Here is an 18,401-nt window from a genome sequence, read left to right as displayed (position 1 = left end):
TGCCCATACCCCAGTACCATTTTGACACGCCAGGTTGCCAGGTATGAAACAAATTGGCAGGCAAACACAGTGTGCTACAACCATGAAAGCAAACAAACAAACTGAATCAACAGCAAAGATAACGTTAGATTCTACCCGACCTAAACAGCCTTGGGATCCTTCTCAAAAGCTCCATGACCAGAAATGTAGTCAAATGCGGGTAAATATATATTGGAGATGCATTTGAAAGATAGAGACAGCTTATAGTGGTTATATATTTAGTTTTGTGATTTGTAATCGGCATAGCTTGTTGGATAATACACACTAAGAAACCTTCACAACACTAGAAAGATATCGAGAGAGCTGCTTATTCTGGATCCAATCCATTTAAAAGCTGGGATCTGTTCTGGAGTTGATCTGGGCTGTTCTGAGTTAGCTTGTCTCTGGACTGGTTCTGTTCTATATAAAAGACAGTGCTGTCCTGAAGCTTGCTGCTCTCTGAGCCAGGCTGGAGAGACTCAGTCTTGTGTGTCCCCCCCAGCATCTGTGAGCCAGGCTGTGGCAGGAGGCAACTCATCCTCTGCCTGGATGCTCACAAATCACCAAACCCCAGATAACAACTCCAGTCTGGCCGGGATCCGGCACAGCCTCCGCCTGCTGCTGGCACAGAGTGCTGTTGGCTCAGGTCAGACAGAAGACTTTATCACATCCAAATCTCTGACTGATTCCATATCGTCATTTATCAGGGCCAAAGTTTGCAGCTTGCCTGGTTTTTGGGTTGCAGGGTTTTTAAATACCGTTTGGTATGTGTTAACCATATCAGCTATTTCAAACACGTAAATTTTCTATTCTATTGTATTTCTATTATTACTTCTGATTAAGTTTTGCAGGTGTTTGATGGACTTACATATACTTGCAGGTTTGTGAGATCACAGTCGTGCTGACCTGATGTTATGGATTGTGGGTTTAAATGTGTAGGCTATTACTTAGTACTTAACTTGCACTTATAGCAGTTCTTTTCCTGCACTTTTTATCTATTTCTTATGTAAAATATTATTTATTGTTACACTATAGGTCTCTATTGCTCGTAGCTTGACTCTCCCTTGTACGTCGCTTTGGACAAAAGCGTCTGCTAATTGTAATGTACATGTTTTACTATTATATGTGTGTCTATGGGCCGGAGAATGGAGCACTGATAGTCTCCTCTCCTCATGTTGACTATATTTAGTCAGACAGATCATATCTGTACATATGTGTACTTTACATCTGAATGAACATTTGAGTTTTTTTAAGCACATACACTGAATGGACAGCTAGAGGACCGTGAGGAGCAATTTGCTGAATTTGACAAAAAGTGTATTGGATTAGAATTGCAGACTGTACCTTAAATGTATCCATATTCTGCCTCTCCATGATAAAGAACTCAAACATCATCTTTCAGCAAGAGGAGGGGACTGAGGCCAGTGTGTTTGGGTTCACTTGACATAACAGCGTATAATAGTGTGAATAGCGGAACAACTTGTGCTGCAGAATATCCAAGTGCTATTTTGTGTTATATGTCGCCCCCTTGTGGTTTATAATGGATATGACCATGACTTAAATCAGCGGTTCTACTCCCATACACTTTTTGTCAAATTTGCCACGGTGACGGTACTTGCAAAAAACAAACAAACAAACAAACAAATAAATAAATAAAACTCCGATGTTCAAACACAGCCCTGGCTTTGTAAGTGGGAAAACAAACACACTGATTGATTGGCTGTTGAGCTCAAATATGAACAAATATTGCAACAAGAAATAAGGGTGCAAGATAAACAGCTGAGTTTGGTAAGAACAAAATGACTCATCACTGAAAAAAGTCAATAACAGATTTTGTAGAATTAGATTTTTCAGATTTTTGGATATAAACAAAGAACAAGATACGGTAGATGGAGTCCTTTAGTTCCCTATGGGCCGAAACACACCAAACGCGTTTTTAAAAACGGGACGCTAGCAAATGCATTGTTTGCTTGCGTCTGCGCCTTTTCTCCGCCGCGCGTTGCGTCTTTCTGGCGTTTTTTAGATGCGCTTAAAAGTTGAACTATTCTCAACTTTCCAGCGCAAGGCGCGGAGGCGCACCGCTCATCAATGTCACACTCGGCCCAGGCAGGTTGCGCACGCAGCTCCGCTTCCTAGGCGCCGGGCAAAACAGCCTGGTGATCCTGTGAATGTTTTGCCCGCTGCACTTTGCCAAGGCGTTTTTGAAGCGTCTGCCGTTTTAAAAACGCGTTTGGTGTGTTTCAGCCCTATCGCAGTGGACTGCGATTTAACACATGGGACGTGATGTAGTCACGGAGCCAATTGAAGCACTTTTCACTTTTCAGAATGGCTGAGAAGGTGTCAATCATTCTCCTGAGCCCGCCCCCTCAGGATCGCTTAAATATCCATGATTGACGTCATCTCATCCTTATTCAATACTTAGCTTGAAGTGATCCACCAAGTGCTTCGTTTTGTTACGCCAGTAAATTCTAGCTTCTAGCTACTTTCGAGCTTCAACTCCGTGAGCTTAAACTCTTCCGAGTCGGTAAGTGTGGTTTCTCCCGTAACTGGCTTTAAGTGCCTCGAGTTAAGGCTTTTATAGCAATGTAAAAGTTTCGAGTTAGCTACCTAGCTTGTTCGTTAGCTGGCTAGTCCACTGACTGCCCTGTTAGCTAGCTTGCTGCCTAACGCAGCAATGCCAACTCGTACTAATTCGAAAATGTAGTGGAAATACGGCGAATTTGATCATTCATACGAATTTGGGGGTAACTTTTGATATTGTTCAATTAATAGAATATTTGAGCTAACTCGAGAAATAAGCAAAAATTTCTCATGATTTGGCCTCCTGCTTACCAACATGGAGGCCGCCACTGTTGTTTACCTTGACCGTCGTGAAACGCTTGCGCTGATTGGTCGATATTATAGCTGCCGCAACACGGCAACCAATAGGGAAGCTCGGTTCATTGTACCTTTATTTAAGGGCGCACATGCAATTGGGAATGTGTTTTAACGTCTTCAAAATCTCTATATGAAGACTTTTACGTTGATGGATAAAGGTACCTTGTCGCATCTGCTCTTGGTTTACAAATGGACGCCACAAACAGATTTGGGCAAGTTTCTGTGATGTTTTTTTTTTTTATCAACAACTGCTTAATATGGATCCCAATGAAATAATATTAAACTAATGATCAAGAATGATATATATTTGCTATATGGGGCATACAGAAGTTATACAGCTGTTTTGCTTAGTATAACTTTTTGAAAATGTCTTTCCTAGAATAAGTCTCCTCTTCTTTTGTTCAGCCATGATTGCATTTTGTATACAGAAACTTATAAAATATGAGAAATACTTCCACCACAATATGAAAAAGTTGCCAAAATACACTGACCCAGCCGAATTCACGTGATTTAAGAAAAGAGACCCTCTCAAAAAGTGATTTAAAGACTACAAATAAGTCTGTTGTAGGCTGAATGCCACAATATGGCTTTTACAAGTACATTTCAAAATGTTGCCTGTGGCACCCGCTTATGCAGTACAGATTTCACTTAAGGAAGAATACTAATTTACTTGTGAAAATACTAATTTTGAACCATTGAGTACATATTGGCACACCACAATGTCGGCAACACTGCTAACGGCTGTCACCGTTGGGAAGGTAAACAAACTTGTTCTGTACTAATTTTTCTCTCGTTCCAGGAATGTCGAGGCAGTTGTACCCTGAGTGTGGGCACAGCAGGGACAAAGGGGACAGGCATCATCAGTGCATCGTGTGCCTCGGCAGAGAGCACGCCGAGGCAGCACTGAGTGTCGGAATTCCCTCCTGCGACTTCTGTGCCGGAATGACACTCGCAAAGGTGGCAAAACGCCTTGCGTACTGGGACCGCAGGGATGCAGGAGAGCCGTCGCCTGTTCACACTGGGCAGACTCTCCCAGCTGAGCAGTGCTCACCGTCGGCAGCAGGCAGCGGGGAGTCCGGTAGCCACATTACTGCCGCAGCCGCCCCCGCTGCCCCCTCCCCCACTTCTCCACCCTCCCTGGAGCTACCGCACTGCCATTCCGATCAGCCCGTTCCGGATTTGGATTCCGGGCTGCAGACGGAGAGCCTGCAGGTTTTCAGCACGAGGGACGTGTCAGAGGACGACGTGTCAGAGGACGACACTGAACTGTACATGGCTGATGAACTGCGGGCACCCTCTCCCCCGGTGTCATCCAGGACCCTGGGCCATCAGCTACATGAAGTAGCATTGAGGGCAGCTGACCGGCTAGGTCTCCCCCTCCCTGCCCCACCCATCACAGAGACCTCGTTGCTGGATGGGGAGTTTTACAGTGGCCCTCCTGTATCAGCCCCCAGCCCTATCCCTTTCTTCCCTGAGGTGCATAGGGAACTGATGAAGACATGGGCCAGCCCCTACTCAGCTCGTGCCCCAGTCCCTGGGTTTGCATCCTACCTTAACCTAGACCAGGCCAAGGAGAGTGGCTACCTCTCCTTTCCACAGGTGGAGGACGCTGTGGCAGGGTATCTCTCACCCACAATGCGCCTGGGCCAGAAACCACTCCTCCCTACCCGGGTGGCCAGACACCAGGCGGGCCTGGCGGAGAAGTCATACCTGGCAGCTGGACAGGCCGCATGTTCCAGTAACACTGCAGCACTGTTGCAGAGATACCAGGCGAAGCTGCTGACCGAGCTGTCGTCCTCCCTGGGCAGTGATAACGAGCTGGTGGTGGAGCTGCGCCGGGCAACGGACCTCTCGCTCCGTCTCACCCGCTGCACCTCCCAGGCTCTGGGACGGGTCATGGGTGCGGCTGTGGCAACACAGCGCTCCCTGTGGCTTTCTGAGGCTCAGCTGTCGGACCGGGAGAAGGCCCCACTCCTGGATGCTCCAGTCAGCACGACGGGGGTGTTTGGGGATGTGGTCGGCACCATGACTGCTAAGTTTGGCGAGCGCCGGGCTCCTTCCGGTCCAGCACCAACGGCGGGGAAGAAGCGAAGCGGTTTTCGCTCCCCAGCACCCCCAGCGAAGTTTCAGGCGCGCCGGGGTCGGAAGAGGCACCCCTTCCAACCTCCCACACAACCCCAGCCACAACATGCAGTGGCCCACCCGCCACAGAGTGTGCCCTACGCCCCGCGCCAGCATGATGCCCGCCGCGGGCAGGGGCTGGACAGGTTCCAGCGAACACATCCACCACAGCACCCATACACCCACATTTATCCAAGCAGCGTGATGGGGTACCCTCATACTCGATGATGCCAACTCGTACGAATTGATCTGTACTAATTAAAAAATGTGTTGGAAATACGGCGATACGAAAATGATGACTCATTCACACGAATTTGGGGTCAACTTGCAATATTATTCATAGAATTTTCGAGAAATAAGCAAAAACGTGTCATAATTTGGCCTCCTGCTTAACAACATGGAGGCCGCCATTGTTTTTTACATTGGCCGCCGTGATACGCTTGCGCTGATTGGTCAATGTTATAGCTGCAGCGACACGGAAACCAATAGGGAAGCTCCGTTCATTGTACCTTTATTTATGTACATAAAATGCATAGCATAAGATAGAAAATAAAATTGCAGAGATATATTTAATCTAACCCCTTAATATCACAAGTAGAGATTTAAATTAAAAGTATTTATATATATATATATAGTATATATATATATATATATATATATATATAGTGCGAAGTGGTAGCTAGTTAAAGGCTAATGTGAAGAGGTACGTTTTTAATTTTCTTTTTAAAGATGTTAAGCGAGCTGGCTTCCCTGATGTCTATAGGCAGTATGTTCCATAGCGTCCCCGATTTTCTTACGGCTGTTGCTGGGAACCTCCAATAAACCAGCATTCGATGATCGCAGTGTTCTTGAGGGCAAGTATTTGACTAGGGAGTTTGCAATGTAACTTGGTCCTAGCCCATTAAGGGCTTTGTATATTAGGAGAAGGACCTTAAAGTCAATTCTAAAAGTTACTGGAAGCCAGTGCAGAGCAGCTAAAACTGGACTAATGTGCTCTCTCCTCTTGGTTCTTTTCCAATGAAAGAATATTAAACTAATGATCAAGAATAAAACTTTTCACTCGAGCGATATATTTTTGTAACACAAATACGAATGGTTAACGCAGAATTTCATCAAGGTATGTTTATCAAAAAATTTGAGCTAAATGAAAAGACTCAGTAAGGCAAAAGACTGAAGTTGGAACAGACCACATTTGTTGTTATCCCCATGGCAACAAACTGACACGAGCACCGCTGCTGCCACTGTTCTTCTCGGCGTCGTCGAGCAGTACTTTACACGTGACGGTATTCCTTCTAATCGAGCTCTCTTCTTACTCCTCTCAGTTTGTAGACAATGATCAGTCTTTTGCCTTACTGAGTCTTTTCATTAAGCTCAATCTTTTGACTTGAATGTGGGTGCAGTCGAGCAGACTCACTAGCTTCGGACCTTTAGTTCAAACATGACTCGGGCTGTGTCTTAGTGTTTTGGTGCGATATTTTAGTCCTGCATTAATACATAATAAAACTTGAGTTATACAGGATGTGCTATTTGGGGCATACAGAAGTTATACAGCTGTATTGCTTAGTATAACTCAGTGAAAATGTCTCTTCTTCTTTTGTTCAGCCATGGTTGTATTTTATAAGAGTTGCATTTTGTATACAGAAACTTAAATATGAGAAATGCTTCCACCACAATATGAAAAGGTTGCCAAAATAAACTATGACACAGCCGAATTCACGTGATTAAGAAAAGAGACCCTCTCAAAAATTGATCTTACAGCCTACAAATAAGTCTATGTAGGCTGAATGCCACAATAGTGTTTCTTTTACAAGTACATATCAACATGTTGCCTGTGGCACCCACTAACGCAGATTTCACTTAAGGAAAAATACTAATTTACTGGGGAAAATACTAATTTTGAGCCATTGAGTACAGATTGGCACACCGCAATGTTGGCAATACTGCCTCAGATCATAACCCTCTCCCTAGGTGGAGCGGGCATGGGTTTAGATATAGGCAGATTGGCCATGAGCGGGTTCACTCCCAACCAATTATTCAACTCAAAGCCCAGCCTAAAAATCTGTGTGGAGAGCTGGCACACGTGCGCTGCATAGCCATGGGTGCTCAGAACAGTAACAGTGGGTCACACTTTACAGTTGAAGGGGTCCCAGTGGAAGACATCTGTCGGACTGCAAGCTGGAGTTCTCGTCACACATTCATTCGCTTCTGTATGATGGATGTGGCTGAACCTAGTTTTTTACAGGGGGTCTTAGGGCAGGGGATCTGTGATCAAGAATAAAGAATAAAACGTCCTGTATTGCCCCATCATCAGCAGTTATATGGCCCTTCTTGAAGGCCCAATTCAGTGAGCTGGTGCTCTTGGCTAACACTGTAATTCACGCGTGATGGGATACGGTCCCATGTGTTAGATCGCAGTCCACTGTAACTACGGTTCCCTATGCAGGGACCAGATCTAACACTGTGTGGCATTTACAGTGTACTCCCGAGCTTTTGTGCTCAGTATTTCAAGAGGATGAGATGGCGTCAAACATGGCTATTTAAACGCTCCTGAGGGGGCGGGCTCAGGAGAATGACTGACACCATCCGGTAGTGTAGTGTCTCCACCTGATCTACTGGCAGAACCCCTCTGCTCTACTGGCAGAAACCACTCTGCCCACACCTACCCATCCCCACCACACTGTCATGCATTAATTCTACCCCGCTCATAAAACATCTACATACTCTGTGCTCTCTCTCTCTCTCTATATATATATACACATATACATATACACAAACACAAAGGTATGTATACACGTCTACCACTATAGTGGTATGCCCTATTTTATAAATAATTACAATAAAAAAGTTATGTGCATATTAAATGTAAAATGTGCATTGCCATTTAGAGTCAGCTTCTCTTCTCCAGGGGAGTCATTGTAGATGGCTACTGTGGTGGGCAAGAATGACCTCCTGTAATGGTCCTTGCAGCGGAACTGAAGTACCCTTCAACTGAAGACACTTGTCTCACCAGTATGGTGTAGTGTTGGCCAGTAGGTTGTGTGTAGTGTTGGCCAGTATGTTGAGCAGCTTGTGCAACATCCTTCTCTCCACAACCAACTCTTGAGGCTCCAGAGCAGAGCCAGCCTTCTTGAACAAATTGAACAGCTGCTGGCATTCCGTGATTTGGGTGTTATAGAACCAGACACACACATCACTCAACTGAAAATGAGATTATTTTATTTATTCAAAATACAATTTTCTATTAATTAATGTATTAACATATTCCTTACAACTATGGACTGTGACATCCTGACCAGGACAGATTTTCAGACTTTCAGAGCAGCAAGTAAAAATAATGTTTCTTGTGGTTCATACAGCAATCAGTCTTCATTCCGGTAAAGAGGTAGTAACGGCTTCAGCGCCGAAGGTCTGACCCACCAGCCTCTCTAACTCTAGCCATATATACTGTTTAAGATACCCCGTAGGCTCTTAATGTAAATTAACTAGACTTCTAATGCAAACGGATGTGGCAACCTTCCGCTGTTCTAGATTATAATTGGGTTTCTCTGAGTCGTGGCCTAAGATGGTTCCCCGTGGCCGACCCCCTCTCCCACAGCTGCTGCTGCTGCCACTTGCACCACAGGTTGGTTCCTGACCCCAGGAGTCTGAGCCATGCCAGGGGGTGGACCTCTCCTTGATCACCATACCACTACCGTTTGGAAAGTTATGGGGACCACGTGTTTAGTGGCCAGAGTGGCTGCTTTGTCATGTTGGCCATGTTCTCCAGCAAGATATATACAGTCATCTCTTACAGAACTGTCACTCTGAAACCCAAGACATCTTACTGTATATAAATGCACTCAGTCATCCTTAGTCATTGTGACTGAACCTTCAACTAGCTAAGACAGCCCATGACAAGCAATACCTGTGAACCTTTTACCGTTACTATAGCAGCACATTGTTATAGAACACTGCTGGGATCACAGAATTCTAATGCTATGGTGACCAGAATATGGCTCTCTCTTCAGTTCCTAACCCTAGGAGACCCCATACCAGACACATAAGCACAACCCTTACATTATGCAGTCACGATATATTAAATAGCATCTGTTTCTTTGACTGCAACCAGTTGAGGTATATGATGACGTGAGACCGTGTGGTGATTGTAGCCTTGTGGTTTTACAGATTGATCTGGGAAAATTCTGTTCCAGCGCTGGTGGATGCTGGTGGTAAAACCTGAGTTTAGTATCTGGTGGTGATTCCTGGTAGAGGTGTCTGTAGTAGTAGGGTTTAGTATCTGGTGGTGATTCCTGGTAGGGATGTCTGTAGTTGTAGGGTTTAGTATCTGGTGGTGATTCCTGGTAGAGGTGTCTGTAGTAGTAGGGTTTAGTAGCTGGTACTGGTAGATCTTCGGTGGCACATCACGATAGAGGTGTTTGACATCCTGGTAGAGTGTGTGTGTGTGTTGTGTGAGTGTGTGTAGTTTTAGAGATTGGCCGCTGGTGGTATATCCAGGTAGAGAGAGTGTGTGTGTGTGGGTGTGAGAGAGAGCAGTTTCAGAGCTTGGCCGCTGATGGTATATCCTGGTAGAGGTGTTTCTGGAGGAAGAGGAGGATCTTCTCCCATGCATCTTCCTGGGCGTCTGCATGAGGCTTAGTCTGACCTCCCCACAGCATGAGCACTACAACACAACTGCCAGGTTAGGAGGCACACTAATAGTGTGTGTGTACCTTTATTTATTCTGTGTTAAGTGATGAAGTTACTGAAGTGTGTGTGTGTACGTACCTTTCTCCTTGTTGTGTTGAGTGATGAAGTTACTGAACCGAATGTGTGGTGTGTATGGAGGCTCAATCAAGTGACCTGCGTCTGGGTATGACAACACCGTCAGCAGGTGACGATTTCCAGACCTCTCCATAATCTGCTCCATCTGTGTCCATACACATTTGATTAATTTATTTGGAATGACCAATACTGATCCAAATATTAATAAAGAGCCTATTATGTCTCACACAACAACACAAACACTGTGCAAGTATTTACAGCCAAGTGAATCAGTAGATGAATACATAGTCATATCAGGGGTAGAGTGCCTATTTTGCTATTTGCTTAGAGTTCTTCTTATTAAGTCCAGCAATTTGCAATCCTCGAACACAGAGTCTATGAACATGTCCAAGGCTACCATAAATGAGTACAACTAGTTTTGTACTATAACCACCTACTGTCAGAGCATGAATTAATGGCTGATATTTTTAAAAAAATTCAGAGAAACACAGGTCCATATACATGTCAAAGCAACAACACACTTCCAGAATCACAATGGTTTTTAAAAGATCATCAACAACAATGTCAGGAGTATTTGGAGAGTCTTTAAGAACACTTTCTAAGGAGTTGTCATTCAAATGTGCGAACCAGTTCAGTTGTATTATTTTTGTTTGTGTGTATTGCGCTTTGTCCATATGCTTTGCGTTATTCATTCGCTGTAATGTCAACAATGCGATCGGACAGGCGCACGCACGCAGGCATGCATTCATTGTTAATCCAGGATGACAGTCCTAGTGGATTATTAGAGACTACTGATCAGTATACTGTTGACTTGAACATGAGCCATGAGCATGACACTTTACTGTTGATGAGGAATATCCCACAGTTGGTCACTAGAGATTAGTGAATACATTCCATCTTGAACTTTATAAAGAGGAGTGTTGGAGAGAATACATTTGCAACTGAGTGTGTGTGTATCTCTGTGTGTGAGAGAGACACACAGAGAGGGACAGAGAGAGAGAGAAAGAGACAGAGAGAGAGAGAGAGAGGGACAGAGAGAGAGAGCGAGAGAGATTATGTAGCAGGTTCACTCACGTCTTCAGTGCACTCCACAGTGGGCCAGTTCTGATCATCCTGAGCGATCACAACCAGCAGAGGACACTTTATCTTGCCCACCTGTGCACACACGCACACACACACACACACACACAAATCAAAATATACTTACTTGATGCAGGTTTAAGAAATGGAACCACACAGACTATTTCTTACCTACCTTTCATCAATACACAGCATGCTGCCTTAGTAATTATGAATATTAATCTCACCTTGCTGACCTACTCAAAAACACCACCACACACACAAGCTAATACTCCCATCTAAAGATATTCTCTGTCTGTCACACACACTCATACACACACACACACACACACACGGGCACACACACTTACATCCACTTTAAGGTCAGGCTCAGTAGGGATGGGCAGAATGATATTTCTCCAGATCACATGATTATTCTCATCAATGCGCGCCTTGTCCAAGTTCCTGTGGACACACACACACACACACGTTGCACTGCTCTGCCTTGGAAGATCACAGAAGACATAACCCCATCCTTACACACATTCACAGCATGCAGCAGCTCTGGGCCTGCCAGAACCGGTCATTTTACCCCTGGAGTTTCACACAGGATGTTTATCTGGTTGATGCTGTGCCTTGATTGCAGTTTCTGAAGAGTGCCAAACGACACAGTTTCTGAAGGGTTCTAAGCGAAATTGATGAACAACCAATCATGTCGCTGCCAATTTGCTGACCACATTTTTACCAGAGATGTTCTTAAACTCCTCCTTTAGGACATCTCTGGCTTCTTTGAGTCTAAAAAGACACTTTTATACAAAACACGTTTGGTCTGTCAAACGCCATTTTCTTCCCCCACCTAGTTCCCACTGTACTTACTTGTTCATCTGCTGGAAGACCTCAAAGAGGGGCTTGTTGACAGGGTGAACATGACTACCACTGATACAAACACAACACCGGGGCTGAAAGACACATTATTCACAGTTTTAGTATTTATTTATTTAGTATTTATTGTCAGCACTGTTTGAAAAATATATACAGCGGGTAAAATAAGTATTGAACACGTCACCATTTTTCTCCGTAAATATATTTCCAAAGGTGCTATTGACATGACATTTTCACCAGATATTGGTAACAACCCAAGTAATCCATACATACAAATAAACCAAAACAAATATGTTCTGAAATTAAGTTATGTGTAATAATGTGAAATAACACAGGGGAAAAGTATTGAACACATTGAAATGGAGGTGCAAAAAGGCATGGAAAGCCAAGACAACAGCTGAAATCTATCAGTAATTAGAAAGCAATCCGGCCCCAACTGATGGCCTATTAAAAGGTGTCTTATTACCAAGGTGTCACACAAGAAACATCTCATGATGGGTAAAAGCAAAGAGCTCTCTCAAGACCTTTCTCAAGACCTTCGCAACCTTATTGTTGCAAAACATACTGATGGCATTGGTTACAGACGCATTTCTAAACTTCTTAATGTTCCAGTGAGCACTGTTGGGGCCATAATCCGGAAGTGGAAATAACATAATTTCACTATAAACCGACCACGACCAGGTGCTCCTCGCAAGATTTCTGACAGAGGAGTGAAAAGAACTAGAAAATGCATTTCCTGAAGGAAATACCAGTGCATGAAATGCAAAAGTTAAGAAAGGAAGAAGAAAAGAAAGAAGAGTGAAAGAAGGAAAGAAGAGTGGAAGAAGGAAAGAAGAAAAGAAAGAAGAAAGGAAAGAAGAGTGAAGCTAGGAAAGAAGAGTGGAAGAAGGAAAGAAGAAAAGAAAGAAGGGAAAGAAGAAAGGAAAGAAGAGTGGAAGAAGGAAAGAAAAAAGAAAGAGGAGTGAAAGAAGGAAAGAAGAGTGGAAGAAGGAAAGAAGAAAAGAAAGAAGAGTGGAAGAAGGAAAGAAGAGTGGAATAAGGAAAGAAGAAAGGAAATAAGAGTGGAAGAAGGAAAGAAGAAAGGAAAGAAGAGTGGAAGAAGGAAAGAAGAGAGAGTGAAGAGGGAAAATATTGAAAGAAGGAGAGAAAATGGAGTGAAGCAGAGAGAAGAGAAAAAAAAGTAGAGTATGGAAGGTGTCTCTTAATATTCATAGTTATACAGTTGAATGGAGAGGGACAGAGAGAAGAGGAGCCTTGGAACCTTGGCGCAGGTGTCAGTGAAGCACAGGTGTAAGCCAGTTTAATGACCCTATTATGATGTCATAATGGCCCAATGGGAAAATTTGTATTCGTTTTTCTTTAATATCTTAAAAAGTATAAAGTTTAGAAAAATAAAACACATAGCATAAGTGTCCTTTACAAGACCTACGCGCCAAAGTTTGGACGGAGTTTCTAAGTTAAGGGGTTCGAGCAGAATTAAGTACAGAAGTCGGTACAAAGAAGAAGAAGAAGTATAAGAAACGAAGGAATAACAATACAGGGCATTTCATGCACTGTAATTATCAGAAGAGTTGTCCAACAGCCTAGGGCCACTTATGGAGAACTTCAGAAAGACCTGGAATTTGCAGGTACAGTTGTTTCAAAGAAAACAATAAGTAATGCACTCAACCGCCATGGCCTGTATGCACACTCACCAAATAAGATTCCATTGTTGAAGAGAAAGCATGTTGAAGCTCGTTTAAAGTTTGCAGCACAACATTTGGACAAGCCTGTGAAATACTGGGAGAATATAGTCTGGTCAGATGAGAGCAAAATGTAACTCTTTGGATGCCATAATGCACACCATGTTTGGAGGACAAATGGCACTGCACATCATCCCAACAGTGAAGTTTGGAGGTGGGAACATCATGGTGTGGGGCTGATTTTCAGCATACGGTACTGGCAAACTTCACATAATTGAAGGAAGGATGAATGGAAAAATGTACCGAGACATTCTTGATAAACATCTGCTGCCATCTACCAGGGTGATGAAGATTAAACAAGGGTGGACAATTCAGTAAGACAACGAACAGCCAAGGAAACTCTCATTGGTTTCGGAGAAAGAAAATAAAGATGCTAGAATGGCTAAGCCAATCACCTGACTTGAATCCAATTGAAAATCTATGGACTGAAGATCAGAGTTCATAGAAGAGGCCCACGGAACCTTCAAGATTTGAAAACTGTTTGTTTGGAAGAATGGGCCAAAATCACACCTGAGCAATGCATACAACTAGTTGCTCCACACAGGAAGCATCTTGAAGCTGTTATTACCAACAAAGGCTTTTGTACAAAGTAATAAATAAATATCAGTAAGCGTGTTCAATACTTTTTCCCTGTGTCATTTCACATTATTACACATAACTTAATTTCTGAACTTATTTGTTTTGGTTTCTTTGTATGTATGGATTACCTGGGTTGTTACCAACATCTGGTGAAAAAATCATGTCAATAGCACCTTTGGAAATATATTTACTGAGAAAAATTGTGACGTGTTCAATACTTATTTTACCCGCTGTATATTTCACTGTTCATTTGTCAACAGACTTAAAAATATGACTTCTTACTTGTGTTAATCAGAACTTTTAACACAAATCATTCCTTAAAATCCCTCACGAGGGATTACTGACATTATTTCTTGGACAACTGTACTTCTGAAAGACTGTATTTATAAGGAGAGTGTTTGAGAAAGTACATTGTGTGTGTGAGAGACAGAGTGAGAAAGAAAGAGAAAGAGAAACAGACAGATAGTGAGACTTACCTTGGCGGTTTTAGAGTATGCTGCGAGTGTGAGGGTGACTGATGCCCCGAAGGACAGGCCAAGCACAGCCACTCTATCTGAAGACACCTGAGGCAGGGACTGCAGGATATGATACGCCGTCTACAACACACACACACACACACACACACACACACACACACACACACACTTTTTTAAAAGGACCCATTATTTTGTCGCGATAAGAGTTACTAACTCTTACACACCACCACCACAAAAAAACAAAAGCATGTAGACTCATGTGCTGTTTCAGTGCTGTGCCGAATGGCTTAACTTGCTACGTAACACTACAGCATGCTCTCCATCACATGCATGTGTGTGTACTACGCTACTGCTAGAACAATCTGATAAAACACACACACAAAAGATTATGGGAATTTGGGTGAAAGGTTACAGGCTGGACTATGCCCAAGTAGATAGTAAAACACCAACACACACACACACACACACCTCAAAGTATCCGGTCTCAATATCAAACGTCCTCTCCTCAGTAGCAGAGAGGTATTCCAACGCCAAAGCAACAAAGCCATGTGATGCCAGGAGGGCGGCCCGGTACTCCACCAGCCCCCCTCCCCCTCCCCACATGTCCAGGACTGCAGGAAAGAGCCCCGGGCCTGAAACACACACAAGAATAAATGTAAGAAATATGCACACACAAAGCCATGTAGAGACAGACCAGAGTGTGAGAGTGTGACTGTGAGTGAGATTGTACCTGGTGGTATGAAGAGCGTGCCTTTGACCCCTTGTTCCCTAATGTCCACACGCTGCACACCTGGCGCCAGGTACCATCTCTCCGTGACAACCGTCGCCAATGCGGCCTCTTCAGAAAACCCCTGGTTCATGTGACCTTTGTAGACGGATATGTTCACCACCATTGGAGACAGAACGCTCTTCTTTCGCATCCTAAAACATCCCAGAAAGACATTCAGTAGCCTGTATAGACGCACACACACACATAATTCAGTAGCCTGTACGGACGCACACACACGTGCACACGCAGGCACGCACACACACGCACACGCACGCACACACATACACACACGAGCCTTTACTAAGCAGACAGGAGAGTCTCACACCACTGTCTGATACATAGCTATGCTACCTGAGCCCGTGTCTGCTACCAGGAATGGGCCGCAGGCTCCAAAGTAGGCCCATGGGTTCAGTTCCAGTGTAGGTCCCACCTCTGCTTGCATCTTCCATGACTATGAGAAAAGGGGAAAAGGGTTTAAAGTCAGCAAGGTCCACAGACAGAACAGCACATGTGAATCTAACTTGACCAGTCGATGCATTGTATTATTACAAAGCAAGCTAGCCAGGCTGATGCAAAGGCAAACCAAAACACACCCCAGCTTCTCTACTGTAACTGAACCCCTTTTTTTCACCCATCCTGACCGCTGTGAAGGCATACCCAGGCAATGCATTCGTCAGGTAGCCACCACGTGCATGTGCTAACGGTTGGGAGTTGACCAGCCCCGCACCTTTTTCCTAATGGTTGTTCAGAGCTCATATAAACAAGAGATTATGTTCTAACTGGTAAAAGATAGGCCCGTTATTTAGACCAGTGGCCAAGCTGTTCATACTGTCTACAATGGCGCAAGTTGAAGACTGTTTTAGTTGTACAGACGGTACAAGTCAGATGTTACAAAACAGACGTGTAAGACAATAGGCCAACTGTTTTAGTTGTAGTCAAATAATAAAAAAAATCTAGATTTGTACATTCAGAACATTCCTTGTCATTATGGCCTTAAGAAAAGCCCAGTTTAGGCTACAGTTTTTAATATATTTTGAATCTGAAATGGTAAAACTAAGCGTTAATATATTAGGTGTCAATTAGTCATATGTATTGATTATTGCTATTTATTAACAGATGCTCAGAGAAGTTGCATGCTTTTTTAGAAGTTACTTGGCTAACTGAGTAATCTTGCTTGGTGCCATATCCCCACCTGGATTCTAGTTTCTGAAATGCAGCTGTCTGAATGATGGACATTGTACGCAACAACAAAGCTGACATTCCTTGCACTTTCCCATGAATAGTGGGGTATTTTATTATATGATCTGTGAACAAGTAGGCACTTTCTGCAATAAACTCGTATGACGTGTCGTTTTTGTATCATATTTTGTTATAATTTCGTATCACGTGTAAGTTGTCTATTTGATTTGTTTTCTTACAAAGTGGTTTCCGTTAAGTAGCTTTAGTTAACCAAACTAGATTTCTCCTTTAGTAGCTTTGCTGTAGTTCAACTCCTTCCAGTCTGAAGTGATCGGTAGCTTGCAGAGCTATGCTTTCAAAGTAGCTTCCCCAGCGCTGGTTACCTGTAACGGTTCCATTTTCGTCGCTGATATAATGGCCAAACGCCTCCCAGTAGTCTTTATCATCGGAGTGATGTAAAGCATGGACCGTCACTTCTTGTTTTGGGTGTAGATTTCTCACAACTATCTGAAACTTCTCGTCCACTAGTGCCCGGGTAGGCTGCACCGACAACACCGGACACACAGCCATTGAGCTCGCCGACCTACGAAGACTGACATCAGCAGAAACATTCATCTCTGGGCTACTCTGGAATTAACTGACATTCCGTAACTTTTACCTGGCTGGCTTCAAAGTCCTCGACCTTACACAAGTGACGCTAGGACTCGGTGAAAGTGCATCCTAGTATCGCGATACACATGGAGTCCGAGATTAACCCTTTCAGTCTCAACAATTCCAGTGTGTGTGTGGGGCTGTGTGTGTGTGTGTGTGTCAAATTCGCCACGGTCACGGTACTTCCAAAAAACAAACAAACAAAATAACTCCGATGTTCATACACAGCCCTGACTCTGTAAGTGAGAAACAAACACAGTGATGAATTGCCTGTTGAGCTCAAATATGAACAACTTTTGCAACAAGAAAGGAGGGTGCAAGATAAACAGCTGAGTTAGGTAAGAACAAAATAACTCATCACTGAAAATAGTCAATAACAGATTTTTGGATATTAACAAAGAACAATATCTTAGATAGATGGAGTACTTTAGTTATCCTCAAAGGGAAATGTCAGTATTGCAGCAGCAATTCACATCAATCGACACTAAAGCCATTCCTCTTTAGTGTATCCTATAGTCATGAATAATGCATTAAAACCCGGCACCTGTCGCAACATACTTCATACTTCTTGTCAGCCATGTTGTGTTTAGCAGCAGTGGGCAACAGACAGCGTATGTTGCACTGTGCAGGCGGGCCTTTACGGATCATGCAGAATGCGACGCGTTGCAGCTGTCACCAGCCAGTTGTACACTGTTGTTGTATCGTGCCACCCTTGCTATCCGTGTATAACAAAAATTATCATGCACCAAGTCAGCCAACCATAACTCAACAAAACTTAACATAAACAAAATTCCCACACACTATGCCGGCAGCCTCTCCCTCTTTATCTCTTTCTATATCACATTATGCGAAGGCATCAATACTGACGAAATTCTCGGGATGCTACTCTAGTGTCTCCACCTGATCTACTGGCAGAACCCCTCTGCCCTCTACTGGCAGAAACCACTCTGCCCACACCTACCCATCCCCACCACACTGTCATGCATTAATTCTACCCTGCTCATGAAACATCTATACTCTGTGCTTTTTCTCTCTCTATATATATATACATATACACACACAAGCGCACAAAATGATGTATACACGTCTACCACTATAGTGCTATACTCTATTTTATAAATAATTAGAATAAAGAAATGCCAATAATGTGCAAATAGAATGTTAAATGTGCATTGCCACTTAGCGTCTCTTCTCCAGGGGAGTCATTGTAGATGGCTACTGTGGTGGGCAAGAATGACCTCCTGCAATGGTCCTTGTAAGTACCCTTCAACTGAAGACACTCTGTTG

At 43.6% G+C, this 18,401-nt stretch overlaps 2 protein-coding genes across 2 annotated transcripts; one reads left to right on the top strand and one right to left on the bottom strand.

The window, feature by feature from the left end:
• The first annotated feature begins 2,413 nt into the window (after positions 1–2,413).
• LOC105912761 lies at positions 2,414–5,298 on the top strand. Its single transcript, XM_012841760.3, has 2 exons — positions 2,414–2,542; positions 3,695–5,298. The coding sequence occupies exon 2, from the start codon at positions 3,697–3,699 to the stop codon at positions 5,242–5,244; it is 1,548 nt and encodes a 515-aa protein (XP_012697214.2). The 5' UTR covers positions 2,414–2,542; positions 3,695–3,696; the 3' UTR covers positions 5,245–5,298.
• Positions 5,299–8,210: 2,912 nt separating this feature from the next.
• Positions 8,211–17,136, bottom strand: LOC105912751 (acyl-coenzyme A thioesterase 5-like). The gene is made up of 10 exons (XM_031582542.2): positions 16,847–17,136; positions 15,636–15,735; positions 15,246–15,436; positions 14,984–15,147; positions 14,516–14,635; positions 11,713–11,795; positions 11,208–11,301; positions 10,852–10,932; positions 9,781–9,922; positions 8,211–9,676 (listed from the first exon to the last, which is right to left on the bottom strand). The coding sequence occupies exons 1-10, from the start codon at positions 17,076–17,078 to the stop codon at positions 9,552–9,554; spliced, it is 1,332 nt and encodes a 443-aa protein (XP_031438402.1). The 5' UTR covers positions 17,079–17,136; the 3' UTR covers positions 8,211–9,551.
• Between the last annotated feature and the right edge of the window lie 1,265 nt (positions 17,137–18,401).

Source organism: Clupea harengus, chromosome 16, assembly GCF_900700415.2.
Source record: "Clupea harengus chromosome 16, Ch_v2.0.2, whole genome shotgun sequence".
In the NCBI taxonomy this organism is placed as follows: Eukaryota; Metazoa; Chordata; class Actinopteri; order Clupeiformes; family Clupeidae; genus Clupea; species Clupea harengus.
This window is presented reverse-complemented; position numbering and strand designations above follow the sequence as displayed.

Coding starts and splice junctions, on each gene's coding strand:
- LOC105912751 (XM_031582542.2), bottom strand. CDS start 17,078: ATGAATGTTTCTGCTGATGTCAGTCTTCGTAGGTCGGCGAGCTCAATG. Junction 15,736..16,846: donor CGAAAATGGAACCGTTACAG/GTAACCAGCGCT, acceptor CTTTTCTCATAG/TCATGGAAGATGCAAGCAGA. Junction 15,437..15,635: donor GGTAGCAGACACGGGCTCAG/GTAGCATAGCTA, acceptor GGGATGTTTTAG/GATGCGAAAGAAGAGCGTTC.
- LOC105912761 (XM_012841760.3), top strand. CDS start 3,697: ATGTCGAGGCAGTTGTACCCTGAGTGTGGGCACAGCAGGGACAAAGGG.